The sequence below is a fragment of the Mauremys reevesii genome, linkage group 1 (genome assembly GCF_016161935.1).
Source record: "Mauremys reevesii isolate NIE-2019 linkage group 1, ASM1616193v1, whole genome shotgun sequence".
Lineage (NCBI taxonomy): Eukaryota > Metazoa > Chordata > Testudines > Geoemydidae > Mauremys > Mauremys reevesii.
In genome coordinates, this window is record NC_052623.1 from 257,719,567 (window position 1) to 257,734,428 (window position 14,862).

A 14,862-nucleotide genomic window follows, 5' to 3' on the forward strand; every position below is an offset into this window, starting at 1 on the left:
TGTGTGTGTGCATGTTGTATTTATTATCCTAAGGCTTGTCAACGTGGTACTTTTGTGCACACCAAAGGGATGTAAATTTTAATCCTCTTGTGTTGCACAGTAACCTGACCCAGGTGTGGTGCATTAAAAGTTCCCTAGTGTGTGTTAATATAGACTACGCTGACATACTTTAGTGCATGCCGTCAGGCTCCACGGGAGCCAGTAGTGCATGACACGCTAGTGAGGACTAAAATTTACACCCCTCTGGTGTGACTATCTCTGTAGACAAGCCCCTGGAAAAAGTGATGGGTGTGGGTAAGGGTGCAGTTAGAAGAGAGCTTGAGAACAGAGGGGTGTATTGCATTTAGCCTGCAAAGTCACATAGTGCTTATTCTTATGCTATCCAGCAGTGAGTTCTATAGTCTTGGGCTGGTTCTTGCAAAGATTCTATCTCCCATGACTGAGTTGCCCATATTGATCAACAGTTTCATTGTTGTGGCAGAAGATAGTTGTAAAGGAGAATGAGATGTGATGATTTCTTGTGTAGCTAGAGCCATAAGAGGCTCATATGCACTTGCTTGCTGTTTGGACAATTGGAAGGAACCCACACATCTGTTTGTGCTGCCGGAGGCAACGGGCTTCCTTCTTAAAGACCCAACATTCCAGCTTTTCCCACATAGGTGAATGGGGTGTGATGTTGCACTCTACATGATTTTTTTGAAAATATGCTGAGTGAATATAATGTAACAGGAATACGCTTCATGCAAAAGGTCTCTTGTAAGGTATCATTACAAATCTTATAATCTACTGAGCGTGGTCATCCTATTTGTATAAATGTACCACTCTTGTATCTGAAACTAGAAATATGAAATATAACTGAGGTCCTATTGTAATTATGCAAAGTGTGGGCCATTAATGGTGGCTTGGAATCTTGATGGCTCCCATCAACTAAGACAATTGACTGTACATGGCTCTGTTTACTTGTAAGCCTTCCTGTATATTTGTGTACTGACAAGTGGGTAATGAAGTCTTACAGTGACATGTGATCATGTCACCTGAACTAGAATCCATCTTTAACCTGGTGCTTTTCCATTTAGAAGGAGGGGTGGTAACCCAGAGAAGGACAAAGGATTCCCACCTTGTGCAAAAGATATATAAGGGGGTGGAACAGAACAAAGGGGGCTGCAGTCATGAGAAATCCCCTAGCTACCATCTGAGCTGGAACAAGGACTGTACCTGGGGAAAAGATTGGGCCCAGACTAGGGAGGCATCCAGTCTGTGAAAAAAGCCCATTGAAACATCTCTGAGGGTGAGATTTACTTTTATTCAGTTTTCTTACTGTATTAGGCTTAGACTTGCGTGTTTTATTTTAGTTTACTTGGTAATTCACTTTGTTCTGTCTGTTATTACTTGGAATCACTTAAATCCTACTTTTTGTATTTAATAAAATCACTTTTTACTTATTAATTAACCCAGACTATGTATTAATGTGGGGAGGGGGAACAGCTGTGCATACCTCGCTGTCAGTGTTATAGCGGGTGAACAATTTGAGTTTACCCTGTATAAGCTTTATATAGGGTAAAATGGATTTATTTGGGGCTTGGACCCCATTGGGAGTTGGACATCTGACTGCTGGAGACAGGAGTACTTCTTAAGTTGTTTTCAGTTAAGCCTGCAGCTTGTGGGGGACATGGTTCAGACTTGGATCTGTGTTTGCAGCAGGCAAGCATGTCTGGCTCAAACAAGGCAAGGCACTGAAGTACCAAGCTGGCAGGGAAAACAGGCTCAGAAGTAGTCTGGGCACATCAAGTGGCATTCTCAAGGCGGTTTCGGTGATCCAACCCATCACATAGGTACCTTGTGTGGAAGCCCAGCTGGACTCAAGGCCTTCTGCACTGGTACAGTATCAGCAGTGTGGACCTAGCAGAGAAGAGATATTGGAGCCATCCGGCTTCAAAATGGATTAAGTTATAGATTTGGGGCCTGATAGCCATAACAGTAGCTCATGGCATGGGAGACCTCTGTATGAGGTGACAGCTACGGATGCTGTAGTGTTAAAGTCAGGTGTTCTTGTGCTGCATGTGATTGACTGCCTCCATGAAGTAGTGGCTTGTTCACGGGCTAGCTGCACTTAGGCAGGGGCTTCCAGATTCCCTCAATCAGATTGAGTAATCACAGGCTTCCTGCTTGAGATGGGTTGTACATACATGGAGCTTCATTTTTAAGGAGCTGTTCTCTCTCTAGGACAGTCTGTAGATTAGTGGTCTCCAACCTTTTTATACCCAAGATCACTTTTTGAATTTAAGAGCAACCCAGGATCTACCCCCCCTGCTCACTCCACCCCACCTCCCGTTGCTCACTCTCCCCCACCCTCACTCACTTTCACCAGGCTGGGGTAGGGGTTTGGGAGGGATACGGACTCTGGGCTTGGGCTGAGGGGTTCACAGTGTGGGAGAGCACTTTGGGCTGAGCCTGGGCAGGGAATTGGGGTACAGGAGGGGGTGAGGGGTGCAAGCTCTGGGAGGGAGTTTGGGTACAGGAAGGGGCTCTGGGTTGGGGCAGACTGTTGGGGTGCTGTAGAGGGTACACAGTGCTGGCTCTGGGAGGGGGCTCAGGACTGCGGCTTGAGGTGCAAGGGGGGTATGGGGTGCTGGCTCTGAGAGGTGGGTCAGGGCTGGGGCAGAGGGTTGGGGTGCAAGAGTGGGTTTGGAGTACAGGAGGGGGTATGGGGTGCTGGCTCCGGGAGGGGGCTGGGGTATGGCCTCCTTCCAGGTAGCACTTAACTTGGGTGGCTCCCGGTTGGCGGTGCAGCAAGGGTAAGGTGGCTCCCTGCCAGCTGTGGTCCCATGCTGCTCCCAGAAGGGGCCAACATGCCCCTGTGGGGGAGGGGCATGTGGCTCTGCGTGCTGCCCCTCTCTGCAAGCACTGCCCCCGCAGCTCCCATTGGCCACAGTTCCCCGTACCTGGCCAATGGGAGCTGCGGGGGCGGTGCTTGCAGGCAGTAGTAGTGCGCAGAGGGAGATTCCTGCCCCCTCCCCCCAACCCCAAGGGCCACGTGGCCCCGCTGGCCTCTTTTGTGAGCAGCATGGGGCCAGGGCAGGCAGGGAACCTGCCTCAGCGGCAGCCACGCTACACCACCAGAGATTGCGATCGACTGGTTGGTGACCACTGCTCTAGATGCAGCTTTTTTGAGATAAGATCCATGAGGTAAGGTTCAGAGCTTTCACTGACCTAATATTCCCAGAAATGGTTGATTCAACATACAGGATCCTCTCTATGTGCAAGGTAGAATGGGTGTTGTCTCCTTTGTTCGGCAGTTCTTCAAGGATGGGTTCGGGCAGTGTACCACAATATGTCTAATTACCAGTTACTTGGCAGGAAAGAGAACCTGATTGTAGACAGAGTATTTCAATCAATGTGAGGGCCATGTGAGTTGTCTCAGATTGAAGCTAGCTCTTTCATGAGTGGGGCATACCAGAGAGATCGGTTTGCGGTGTCTGCAAGCAACACACTATTGGAGTTCTGCATAACTTGTTTAATGATCCACTTTTGAGGGATGCTTTCTTTACTTACTGGATGGGGAGGGAGTTCATGTACCTTTCCTCCTGTAAGTAATGCAGCTAAGGGAGTAGAGCTCAAGAGGTTAATTTTTCGGGTAGACTCCTTCCAACCATCTAGGAAAACGAACCAATTCCAATAGAAAAGGTCCATGATTCAGTGTGAAAAGGTGTGGTTTAGAATTTAGTGTGTGCTCTTCCCCAACTCCTTTGAGTACATTTGGCAGCTATTTGGGCTTTTCCAGGGCATTAACTCCAGTTTTTGGCTCTGAAAGTCTGCTCTCTATCTGCCCTCTCTTCCTCCTGGTGCTTCTGCTTCTGTTATTATAGTGCTAGAACAGTAGAACAGGAAGGAGGGAGAGAGAAAAAGCAGCTCAGAATAGTAACTGCTGGATGCAAAGTAGAAAACATCTTTGCAGGGAGGGAGGAAGTCATTCACCCTCCAGCCACCACAGAGAAGAAATGGGGAAGCTTCTGGTAGTACAGGGACAACCAGATGAGACCACTTTGTCCACTGGCGATTCCTTCCTCAACCACCTATGTATGTGATGTTGTTAGTGTAGGAGAGGGATGTTGAGTCCTAAGCCCCTCCATGAGGTGATTATCCATGGGTGGGATTTTCAGAAGTGAAAGTTGCATTGAAAGTCAGCGCGACTTGATTCGAAGTCACTTAAGTGCTCTTGAAAATTGCCAACCCTACCAAGAGCCGAGTGGAGATGTAGCTTAGTAGGGACTCCAGCCATAGTGGTAGAGTGGATTTCTCATGCTCACAGAAGAACTGGGAACAGAAGGGCTGGGAACTCTGTGATCGCTGCTTAGTTTTAGGATACCTAAAGCCCTATTTAACACTGGAGGTAGATGAGCTTATAAATGTAGTACACACAAAATAAAAAGCCGAAGTGCCCATGTTGGATGTTAATGAGGTGATTAAACTTTAGTGAAACCACCTCCTTTACAACCACTCGATATGTGAGCAGACTTATTAAATGAAGGTTTTCCTTCGATACTGGTGATTTCAGCTTGTGTCTTGAGTGAGCGTTAGGGCTCTGTTGACAGATCCAGTTGCAAATATCTTCCAAGGTTGTGCTGGGATTCCACCTTAATCATCCTGCCAACTTTCTTTCCCAGCATCCAAACCAGCAGGATCTTATTCCATCAGTTTACCAGGTAAAACTCCCTACTCTCTTACCTGGAACAGATTTGATGACAGAGCTTTCTGATTCTTTTGATATGTATACATTGCACAGCTCTCTCATTGCTGCTTCTTGGCAGGCATACAACTTAATGGTCATATTAACAAACATTTGTGTGAGTTCAGAGAAAAAGTTGGTCTTTACAGCCAGCCTCCACTGAGTTTACATAGTTGGAAGGCAGCCACAAAGTTCTGTACATCTTTTTACAAACTATTATTGCTTGAAATTGGCCTCATGAGAAGAAGCAAAATTTATCATCAGTGCTTCAAACTTGTATTGGGCTAGAGGTTACCCAACTGTCTTTTCACCTTGTTTTATTTTTGTGGTGTCCCCATCCTTAATAGCTACTACTGAATAACTGAGATATCTTTATTAAAATATGAGTTAGTTAGGTGTGTTTTGAACTTCTAACATGTTTGTTCTGTGTTGCAGAAAGATTTTTCTCTTTACTTACCTTCTAGTATAATGTTTGAGACATCCATGGAGTTGGGGTTCTGTTACTGGTATCTTTTAATAGAACATAAAGCTAATTCCTTGCAATTTTTTCGGTAAAGGTATAAGTTCTATCACCACCATCCCACCTCTCTCCTTAGAGACTGAGGGATTTGTATTTTCTTTCACTGACAGGTCACAGGAATCTCTGAGGTTCCATTGGAAGAAGCAGTATGCAATTCTTCATCCTGGAGCTGATGGCTTTTTTTAATTTTGAGCTATATTACTTTCTCACTAGTCTCTAAGTAATAGCATCAATTTTGAATAGTGATACTTTTATAAATGGTACCTTCAGAGAACAGATAAGTATTTTTTCTCTGGCTTGTAGAAATTAAATCTTTCTCAATTTTCATCACATTAAGTTGATAGCAAATGTAATCTTTAAGAAAAATAAAAATATCTCTTTCTGGAGGCCAGAGTTTATTGGTCCAACAAGTGAAAAAATTCGACTTCTACTGGATCAAAGTACCTTGTTTTCCTGTAAGTGAACTTACTATTCTATTGATTCAGCTTCAACAGCTGAACATTGCATAGTGATGACTTACACTGCAAGGTAGCACTCATAGTCCTCTCATAATACTAACAGTGGTTATTATGGGCTCTTTTAAGAAGTTGCAGAGTCAGTGGGGAAAAACTTGCAAACTGAGGCAGTATAGAGCCCCAAGTGTACAATGTGTTTAAGATCAGGGCATTTAAATACTGCAGTGATAGGGACATTAGAAATATCTAGATCATGTGATTACAGTAGTTACCAGTTTACCACTGAATGTTTGACATTTGTTGATTTACAAGTGTCGTCATAGCAACTTGAACAGATTAATAAAATCCTGAAACTCTGAACATTACATAGATTAGTTTTCTCCTCAGATTAGTTTTCTCCTCTAATCAGATTTCCGTTTTGTACTGTATCATGTGTAACCTTAGACAAGTCACTGCACATCTTTACCTCAGTTTCCCCATCTATAAAATGGAGATAAGACTTTGTAAAGTGTTTTGAGATCTCCATATGAAAAGTAATATATGAGAGAGATGTTTGTTTTTAGCAGTTCCTGCATTTCAAAATGAAAGGGTCTTTGCTCAGTTTAGTTTAAGACTGGAACAGAACCGAGACTGTATTGATACAGATAGTAGGTGATCATAATAACCACCAGTTGCTGTTTTTGATTGATATTACTGATACTTTGAAACGGTATTTTCATTAAGGACTTTTGTCAACAAAGCTCTGGAAAAAAATGATTTGATTTATGTCTAGGACACATTTTACAGTCATTTCAGTAAAATATGGAGTCTGACTTTTTTTTTTTTTCAGCCTTAAGGATTAACTTAGTTTTTAGCTACTAAGATGTGGGTTCATGGTTTTTAATTTTTTAAAATCTATCCCAGACTTGCCTCTTTTGATTTACAAAAATATATGTTTATATTTTAGGTATGGAATATCAAACAGATGATTAAATTAACACAAGAACACATAGAGGCGCTGCTTGACAAGTTTGGAGGAGAGCATAACCCACCATCAATATACTTGGAGGTAAGCTTTGAGTATCAAATGAACTCCATTGAGTTAGTGTAATATGCTGTATATTTTTCAAGTATAAAGTAACTGTCCAGTAGAAGACTGACAGAAATACTTGTAATAGAGAACTATTTCCTCCTTGACTATATAAAAACAGATTATGCTTCTAATACTTAAGATGGTAAAGAGATATTAGTGAGTGTCCCTCTTTTGTGACAAGCTGTAGGGTTCCTGGTGAGTAATGTGCGTACCACTGAGGAAAAGGCAGAAAGCTATTGAAGTAGGTGTGCTGTTACAACTAGCATAAAACATAAACTCTTAATGGCAGCTTTCCATTCTGCATTCTAAGTGCATGTAGGTGTGCATATGTATATATCTGGTTGCAACTCCATAGGTAAGGTACAGTTGTGTTGTGCATTGAAACCTTTATTTTGTCTAGGGAGAAATACAAACTTAAAACAAATTCTCCAAGTTTAGAACACTTTTTGATCACAGTGAATTTTCTGAGAATGTATAAGTAAATCTGTTAATTTGTTTGCATTATAATTAATAACATTATTGCTTTTAAAAAAAATTAGTATTATGTTTTTTGTTCCAAATAATCCTAATGGAATAACATACTTGAAATTTACCATGATAGTTGAAATGAATTGAAATCTTAAACTGTTTGAGATAACTAGTTGTAATTAAGCTATATTATTGTGTCTAATTTTTTATGGCTAGATGGGATCAGTTAAACAGCTCAGATAACTCTCAGATGGGACCATTGTGACATCAGTGCAACCAGTCCCCACCCTTTCTGTACATCTAACTTGCATGCAACAGTTTTATTAGTTGTAATGGCTCAGTTGTACAAGGGAGACTAGACATGCAGCGAGATCTTCTTGGTTAGATTACTTGCCTCAACTGTCATTGCTCTTTAAAGATTCTGTAGTGAAGACTAGTGAGCTAGTTATTTGCCTTTGCTCCGTTGCATGTTAAGGCAAAACTGCTGGGGGCCCAAGCACAGGCGGAGCCATTAGAGCATGGACACTGGGACTCTGGGATTGAGTTCTCGCTGCCTTTGGGATTGAGTTCTCACTGTCTTTATTCACATAGCACTGATTTTACTAACACAGCACTCTGATAAATCCATTGCAGTTTAAGGGCCAGATTCACCATTACACTTGGGTTGCTTTGCTCTGCTTTGGTGTACTGCTCTTAAAAGTTAAAATAATAAAACATGTTATTTTAACAAATTATTATCAATATGTGATAGCATTCTCTTTGTGTTTCTTGCTTGGTGTTCATATATAACATTTTTTAAAAATGAAGAGAATTCACAAACCAAAAAGCTGTTACTTTCTCTTAACCTTAACTCCATAACATCAGTAAGTTTTTTAAGGATAAAAACATTACAGGGATGTTGTAATTCAACCAGGAAACTCAGAAATAAGGTTACACTTAAAAGAAATCCAGATTTGTTAACAGGGGCAGCTCTATGTATTTTGCCGCCCCAAGCACGGCAGTTAGGCGGCCTTCGGCAGCATCCCTGCGGGAGGTCTGCTGGGGACGCGGATTCGGCAGCGTTTCTGCGGGTGATCTGCCGGTCCCGCGCCTTTGGCGTACCCGCTGCCGAATTGCCGCTGAGGCCATGGGACCGGTGGACCTCCTGCAGGCATGCCCCCGAACGCTGCCTGACTGCTGCCCTCACAGCAACCAGCAGGCCGCCCCCCGCAGCTTGCCGCCCCAGACATGTGCTTGCTGCGCTGGTGCCTGGAGCCTCCCCTGTTTAAGGTATGAAAATGCATATTTAAGGCACCCAGATGCCTCTAGGGCAGGGATTCTCAAACTGGGGGTCAGGACCCCTCGGGGTCACAAGGTTATTACATGGGGCGTCGCGAACTGTCAATCTCCAGCCTAAACCTCGCTTTGCCTCCAGCATTTATAATGGTGTTAAATTAAAAACACTGTTTTTATATATTTATAAAGGGGGGTCGCACTCAGAGACTTGCTATGTGAAAGGGGTCATCAGTAAAGAAGTTTAAGAGCTACTATTCTAAGGGATAAAGAGACAGGATTAAAACTGGTATTTAAACATATGAAAGAAAAATCTAATCCGAGACCAGAAACACTAAAATACTTTAATCAGAATCCTATATTCTTTGCATAACATCACTGCAGGCAGAGATAAGGTTGTTTGGTTGCCTTGACTGTGCATTTCTATATCTAAACATGTTAAGATTTCTTTGATCAACATGTTTGTTTTAGCCTGGTGCAAAAGTAGTGGTTGGCGCTTACTAGCTTGTTAGAAGTTGCCGTGACACAATTGGTCTGAGACTCTAGTGTATCACAGTGCTGGATATAAAGCAGCCTGACACACAACAAACAAAAACACATGTTGGTGTTGATTGCAGGGTTGAAAGTACAAAAATGTAGAAAATATGTTCCACTGTCTGATTAGAAACAGTATGGTTGCCAAAGAATGGAAGACAAATGTTAAATTTCAGCAAGTGCATATGAGCAAGTTCACCAGGAAATTCTCTACATATAAGAGAGACTTTAGAAGGGAGATAAAGCAATACTGATAAGTTACAAGCTGCTCAACAGATGTGCATACCATTGAGAAATCTAATAAAAATGAAAAAACAATGTGGATAACTTGTGCACCACCATCTTGCCTGTTGCTCAGGCCCTTACCAGGGCATCATCCTCAAATCAGACCTCCTTTGGTTTTCATGACCAGGCTATGTCTAAATCTTGCAGGTGCTTTTTGCATGACATACCTAAAATATGCCTTTCTTTTCCATCCACACAGCTAAAACTCTTGATCAGGTCTGATCATATCATGTGTAAATTACTGCAAAATCCTTTTCTGTCCTTGACAAATGCAATCTTGCCCCATTCCTATCTATTCGGAATTCTCCTGCAAATATACTTTTCCTAGCTCATCACTTTGACCATGTCAACCCTTCCTTTGCATCTCTTTTTCTGTTGAATCAAACATAAGATACTTGTCTTTGTTTTCAAGGCCCTTTGTGGCCTGTCCTGACCTTTCTTGTCCTCTCATTCACTATCAAGATGTGGACTTTGTCTCAGATTGACCCATGATACCAGCCTCCATTGCCCACATGTTAAATTTTCATACAAGCACCTTTGTGCTTTCTTCCATGCTGCCCCTCATGCATGGTAGGAACTCCCCATGAACATCTGCAAAACTAACTTACTGTCCTCCTTCAAAATCCTCCTTCAGACTCTTTCTTTATACTTCCCATCAGTCTGTATCTGTCCATTGTATCTTCTCTGATGCTTAATGTGCCCTCTGTTGGAATACTGAGAACTTAGTGACAATAGTTGAGCACTGCTAGGGAAAAACTACTTCAGTGTTGAGCAGTGAAAGATGTGGAAACATGCAAAACATCTTTCTGGGGACTAAAACACAACTTACTTTAAAAACCATTTCTGATTTTTTTTTTTTAAAGTGATACAACCTACAGTTGCTGCTGGCTCCTCTTGATCCAACATGTGACTGTAAAAAAGGGAATGGTGGTTACTTCCACAAAAACAGAGCAAAAATTCAGTTGTTGCCACCAAGCACATATGTATTGTTTTGTGTGTAAGGTGCTCAGGAATGAAAAATCAGGCAGGGAGACAACCTTTAACCCTCATCAAAAATTTCCAGATATACTCCTCGGAACACCTGCAGTGAGTCTACAGCAGGGGTCTCAAACTCAAATGACCATGAGGGCCACATGAGGACTAGTGCTTTGAACTGAGGGCCGCATCACTGACACTCCCCCTCGCTGCCTCTGGCCCTGCCCCCACTCCACCCCTTCCATTAGGCCCCGCCTGGCCCCACCTCTTTCCACCCCTTCCCTGCACCAATCCAACCCCTTCCCCGAAGTCCCCACCCCAACGCTGCCCCCAGGGGGTGCAGGGTGTGGCAGGGGGCTCAGGGCAGGCGGTTGGGTGTGGGATGTGGCAGGGGGCTCAGGACAGGGGGTTGGGGTGCAGGGTGCAGGCTCCAGCCCGGCACCGCTTACCTAGAGCTGCTCCGGGGTGGCAGTGGCGCGCAGGCTCCCTGCCTGCCCTGGCCCCCGGCCCCATGCTGCTCCGTTCCAGGAAGCAGCTGGAACCATGTCCCTGCAGCCCCTGGGGGAGGGGCTCAGGGTTCTGTGTGTGTGTTGCTCTTGCCGCTCCTTTAGGTACCTCCCACGAAACTCCCATTGACCGCGGTTCCCTGTTCCCGGCCAGTGGGAGCTGCGGGGGGTGGTGCCTGGAAGGAGGCAATGCAGGAGCCCTCTACCTCCTTCCCCCTCCTCCCTGGCATGAAGGGGCGTGCTGCCAGCTGCTTCAGACAGCGGCGCGGGGCTCGCAACGCCATGGGGCAATTCCACGGGTAGGCAGGGGGGCGGGGGGAGCTTGGCGGGCCACACGCAAGAGCCCCGCGGGCCGCGTGTTTGAGACCCCTGGTCTACAGAGAGCTGTGCTGGCTGTTTTTGTTTCCAGCTGCTCCTGCAGGTGACAAAGCTCTTCACTGCAAAGAAGAGTATAGATGTCTGTAAAAGCAGCTGGAAACAAATAAGAGCCAGCGTCTGTCCCTCTGCTGGAGTCCACTGCTACTTAGAGGAAGAGAAAAGACTGGAGACGCTGCCACATATTAGAGCAGTCCGCAGGAGAAGAGTGTTGAGATGAAAATGGAGTGAAGCATTGGGGCAGCATGTCAAGGGGAGAAGGGAGCTAAGAAAATGTCTACACAGCCTACAGGAGCAAGCCTCCCAACCTGGGTTGAGAGCCCACCCTCCGCTGTAGGTTTTAGTGCTGGAGCGTCAATCTGAGCTGCAGCTTCAAAGTGCTGTCTACACAACTATCTTTAGAGCTCTAGTGCGAGCCTTGCTAACCCAAGTCTGTTGTCCTGGACTCAGAGGCTCACTCCCATGGGCTGTGTGGATATACCAAAAGTGACAGGGACATGTGTTGGGGGCAAAAAGGAACATGGCTGCAGAGAAACTTGCAGGGGAGTGGTGAAGGAGAAGAGAGGTGAAATGAAGATCAAAAATACAATGATTAACTGTCCAAAACCGATAAAAACGCGTGTATTGTTAGAAAGCCAAAACAACATTAAATATTTTTCTAATAAGTCTTCCGTATAAACTATTGCTGTATTTAATCTATCAATTTAAGTATCACCCAGTGTCCTCTAACATGGTTGCAACGGGGCTCTTCTGTCCATACAGCCTACATGGAATAACCAATTTTGGGTACAACCACGTTTAAACATGGTTTTTGTAGTGTAGATGAAGGTTAATTTTATTTCAGGCTATCTCCGTTTTTCTCAAATTCTCTTTCCATAACTCATCATATTAGGGCACAGTTTTGCCCAGTCTTATTAACCTCTCCTTATATGGAAGCTGTTCCTTACCCCTAATCATTTTTGTTGCCCTTTTTCTGAAACTTTTCAAATTCCAATATATCTCTTTTTGAGAAGGAACAACCCGATCTGCACACAGTATTCAAGATGGGGAGTACTATGGATTTGTCTAGAGGCAATACGATATTGTCTGTCTTCTCTCCCTTTCCTAATGATTCCCAACATTCTTCTAGCTTTTTTGCCTGCTGCTGCACGCTGAGTGGATGCTTTCCGAAAATTATCCATGTTAACTCCTAAATCTCTTTCTCGAGTGGGAACAGCTAATTTAGACCTCCATAATTTTATATGTAATAGTTGGGATTATGTTTTCTAATGTGCATTACTTTGCATTTATCGGCATTGAATTTCATCTGCCATTTTGTTGCCCAGTCACCCAGTTTAGTGAGATCCCCTTGTAACTCTTCACAGTCTGCTTTGGACTTGCTTATCTTGACTAGTTTTATATCATCTGCAAATTTTGCCACCTCACTGTTTACCCCCTTTTCCAGATCATTTGAGTATGTTGAATAGGACTGGTCCCAGTACAGACCCCTGGAGGACATCACTATTTATCTCTCTCCAGTCTGAAAACTGCCCATTTAGTCCTATCTTTTAGCCAGTTATGGATCCAGGAGAGGACCTTTCCTCTTATCCCATGACAGCTTGCTTTGCTTAAGAGCCTTTGATGAGGGACTTTGTCAAAGGCTTTCTGAAAATCTAAGTAAACTATATCCACTGGATCACCCTTGTCTACATACTTGTTGACACCTCCCCCTCCCCCAGAATTATAGTAGATTAGTGAGGTATGATTTCCCTTAACAAAAACCATGTTGTGTCTTCCCCAGCAAATCATGTTCATCTATGTGTCTGATAGTTCTGTTCTTTACTACAGTACCAGGCAGACTGGTTGAAACTAAAGTTAGGCTTACCGGCCTGTAATTGCCAGGAGCCCTTTTTAAAAATTGGTGTCACATTAGCTATCCTCCAGTCATTTAGTACAGGAGCTAATTTAAATGATAGGTTACATACCACAGTTAGTAGTTCTGCAATTTCATATCTGAGTTCCTTTAAAATTCTTGGGTGAATACCATCTGGTCCTGGTGGCTTATTACTGTTTTTAGTTTATCAGTTTATTCCAATACTAGTAAATAAATATCAGTTTATTCCAATCTGGGCCAGTTCTTGAGATTATTGACGTAAAAAGAATGGCTCGGGTTTGGGAATCTCCCTCAAATCCTCAGCCATGAAGACAAAGGAAAGAATTTATTTAGTTTCTCTGGAATGGCCTTATCTTCCTTGGGTGCTCCTTTAGCATCTTTATTGTCCAGTGGACCCACTGGTTTAGCAGGCTTCCTGCTTCTGATGTCCTTAAATTTTTGCTGTTACTTTTTGTGTCTTTGTCTAGTTGTTGTTGTTCAAATTCTTTTTAGGCCTTCCTAATTATATTTTTATACTTCAATTGCCAGAGTTTATGCTCCTTTCTATTTTCCTCAATAGGATTTAACTTCCACTTTTTAAAGGTTGCTTTAGTGTCTCTAAACTGCTTCTTTTACTTTGTTTAGCCATGGTGGCACTGTTTTGGTGGTCTTACTGTGTTTTTTAATTTGGACGGTAGTGTCAAGTTTTCAATTTACTTTTGGATTGGTTAATACAGAAAGAAGAGATGAATAAACATTGTATTGCTTTGCCTTGGAGAAGCTGCAAGAGCATCTCGAGATTCTATAGCACACTTTGGTAGCATTATATATCACAGCCACTAAAAAACTGCACTCTGGAATTAAAAAATCTGTTCTTAAAGTGGTGGAAAGACAACAATTGCTGAAGTGCTGTTTCCCCAGATGTGCAGTGTATGATTAGCTGTGATTGGCCACTTAAAAGGTGGCTGATCATATTGCGAGCACCCTAAAGGAAAATTGATTGTTAGACCTGGTGTATGCACTTTCAGGACTTAAATTTTTATTTTTTAGAATCCTCAAAATAAGAACTAGTGTTGCTTTTGACACTAGCAACAAGACTGATGATCTACAGCGACTGAAGAGGTAATGCGACATTGATGCAAAAGGAGACTTCAGGGAGGAAATAGATAAACTACAGAGCTATAAGTTCAAATTTGGTATTAGAAACATATTTTAGTTTTTGGTTATGGAGAAGCTAAACATGTATACAGGTACAGAGAGGTCAAAAGCAGTCAGCTCGGATTTATAAAGGAGAGGCCATGCTTAAAAATCCAGTTAGCTTATTTAAGCAAGTGATAATGAGCCAACATCGGTGAAGTATTAGACCTATTCTGTTTATTCACTTAATGTTTCTATGAGCCCAGATTTATGGTACTGTATAAGTGTATGCAAGGATGGCAGAGAAAGGCTTTTGGAAGTTTAAAGAATTGATATAGCAGTAGTAACATGCCAGAATATAGTAGTTCCGTAAATGGGTACAGATTAGGTTGGAGCAGGGGTTCTTAAACTGGGGGTCGGGACCCCTCAGGTTAATGAGGTTATGACATGGGAGGATTGCAAGCTGTCAGCCTCCACCCCAAACCCTGCTTTGCCTCCAGCATTCATAATGGTGTCAAATATATTAAAAAGTGTTTTTAATTTATAAGGGGGTGCGGATCGCACTCAGAGGCTTGCTATGTGAAAGGGGTCACCAGTACAAAAGTTTGAGAACCACTGGATTGGAGGGTGTTGCTAAGGGTTTTTCAGGGATCACATCTATACCTGCTTTTTCAAACTATTATGC

The 14,862-nt window shown here is 43.1% G+C and overlaps 1 protein-coding gene across 7 annotated transcripts in view; it reads left to right on the forward strand.

The window, feature by feature from the left end:
- BRAF (B-Raf proto-oncogene, serine/threonine kinase) overlaps window positions 1–14,862 on the forward strand; it is a 115,641-nt gene that overhangs the window by 12,104 nt on the left and 88,675 nt on the right. For 3 of the 7 annotated variants that reach the window (XR_005583091.1, XR_005583097.1, XM_039482534.1), the window contains exon 2: window positions 6,648–6,749. Coding sequence is in view for 1 of the 7 variants with exons in the window: in XM_039482534.1 (XP_039338468.1) it covers window positions 6,648–6,749 (102 nt within the window). In the remaining 6 variants the exon portion in view is untranslated. Of the gene's footprint in view, window positions 1–1,266; window positions 1,289–5,360; window positions 5,524–5,678; window positions 5,702–6,647; window positions 6,750–14,090; window positions 14,163–14,862 lie in introns of those variants that run through there. The other 4 variants (XR_005583095.1, XR_005583094.1, XR_005583096.1 and 1 more) reach the window with 4 other exon arrangements.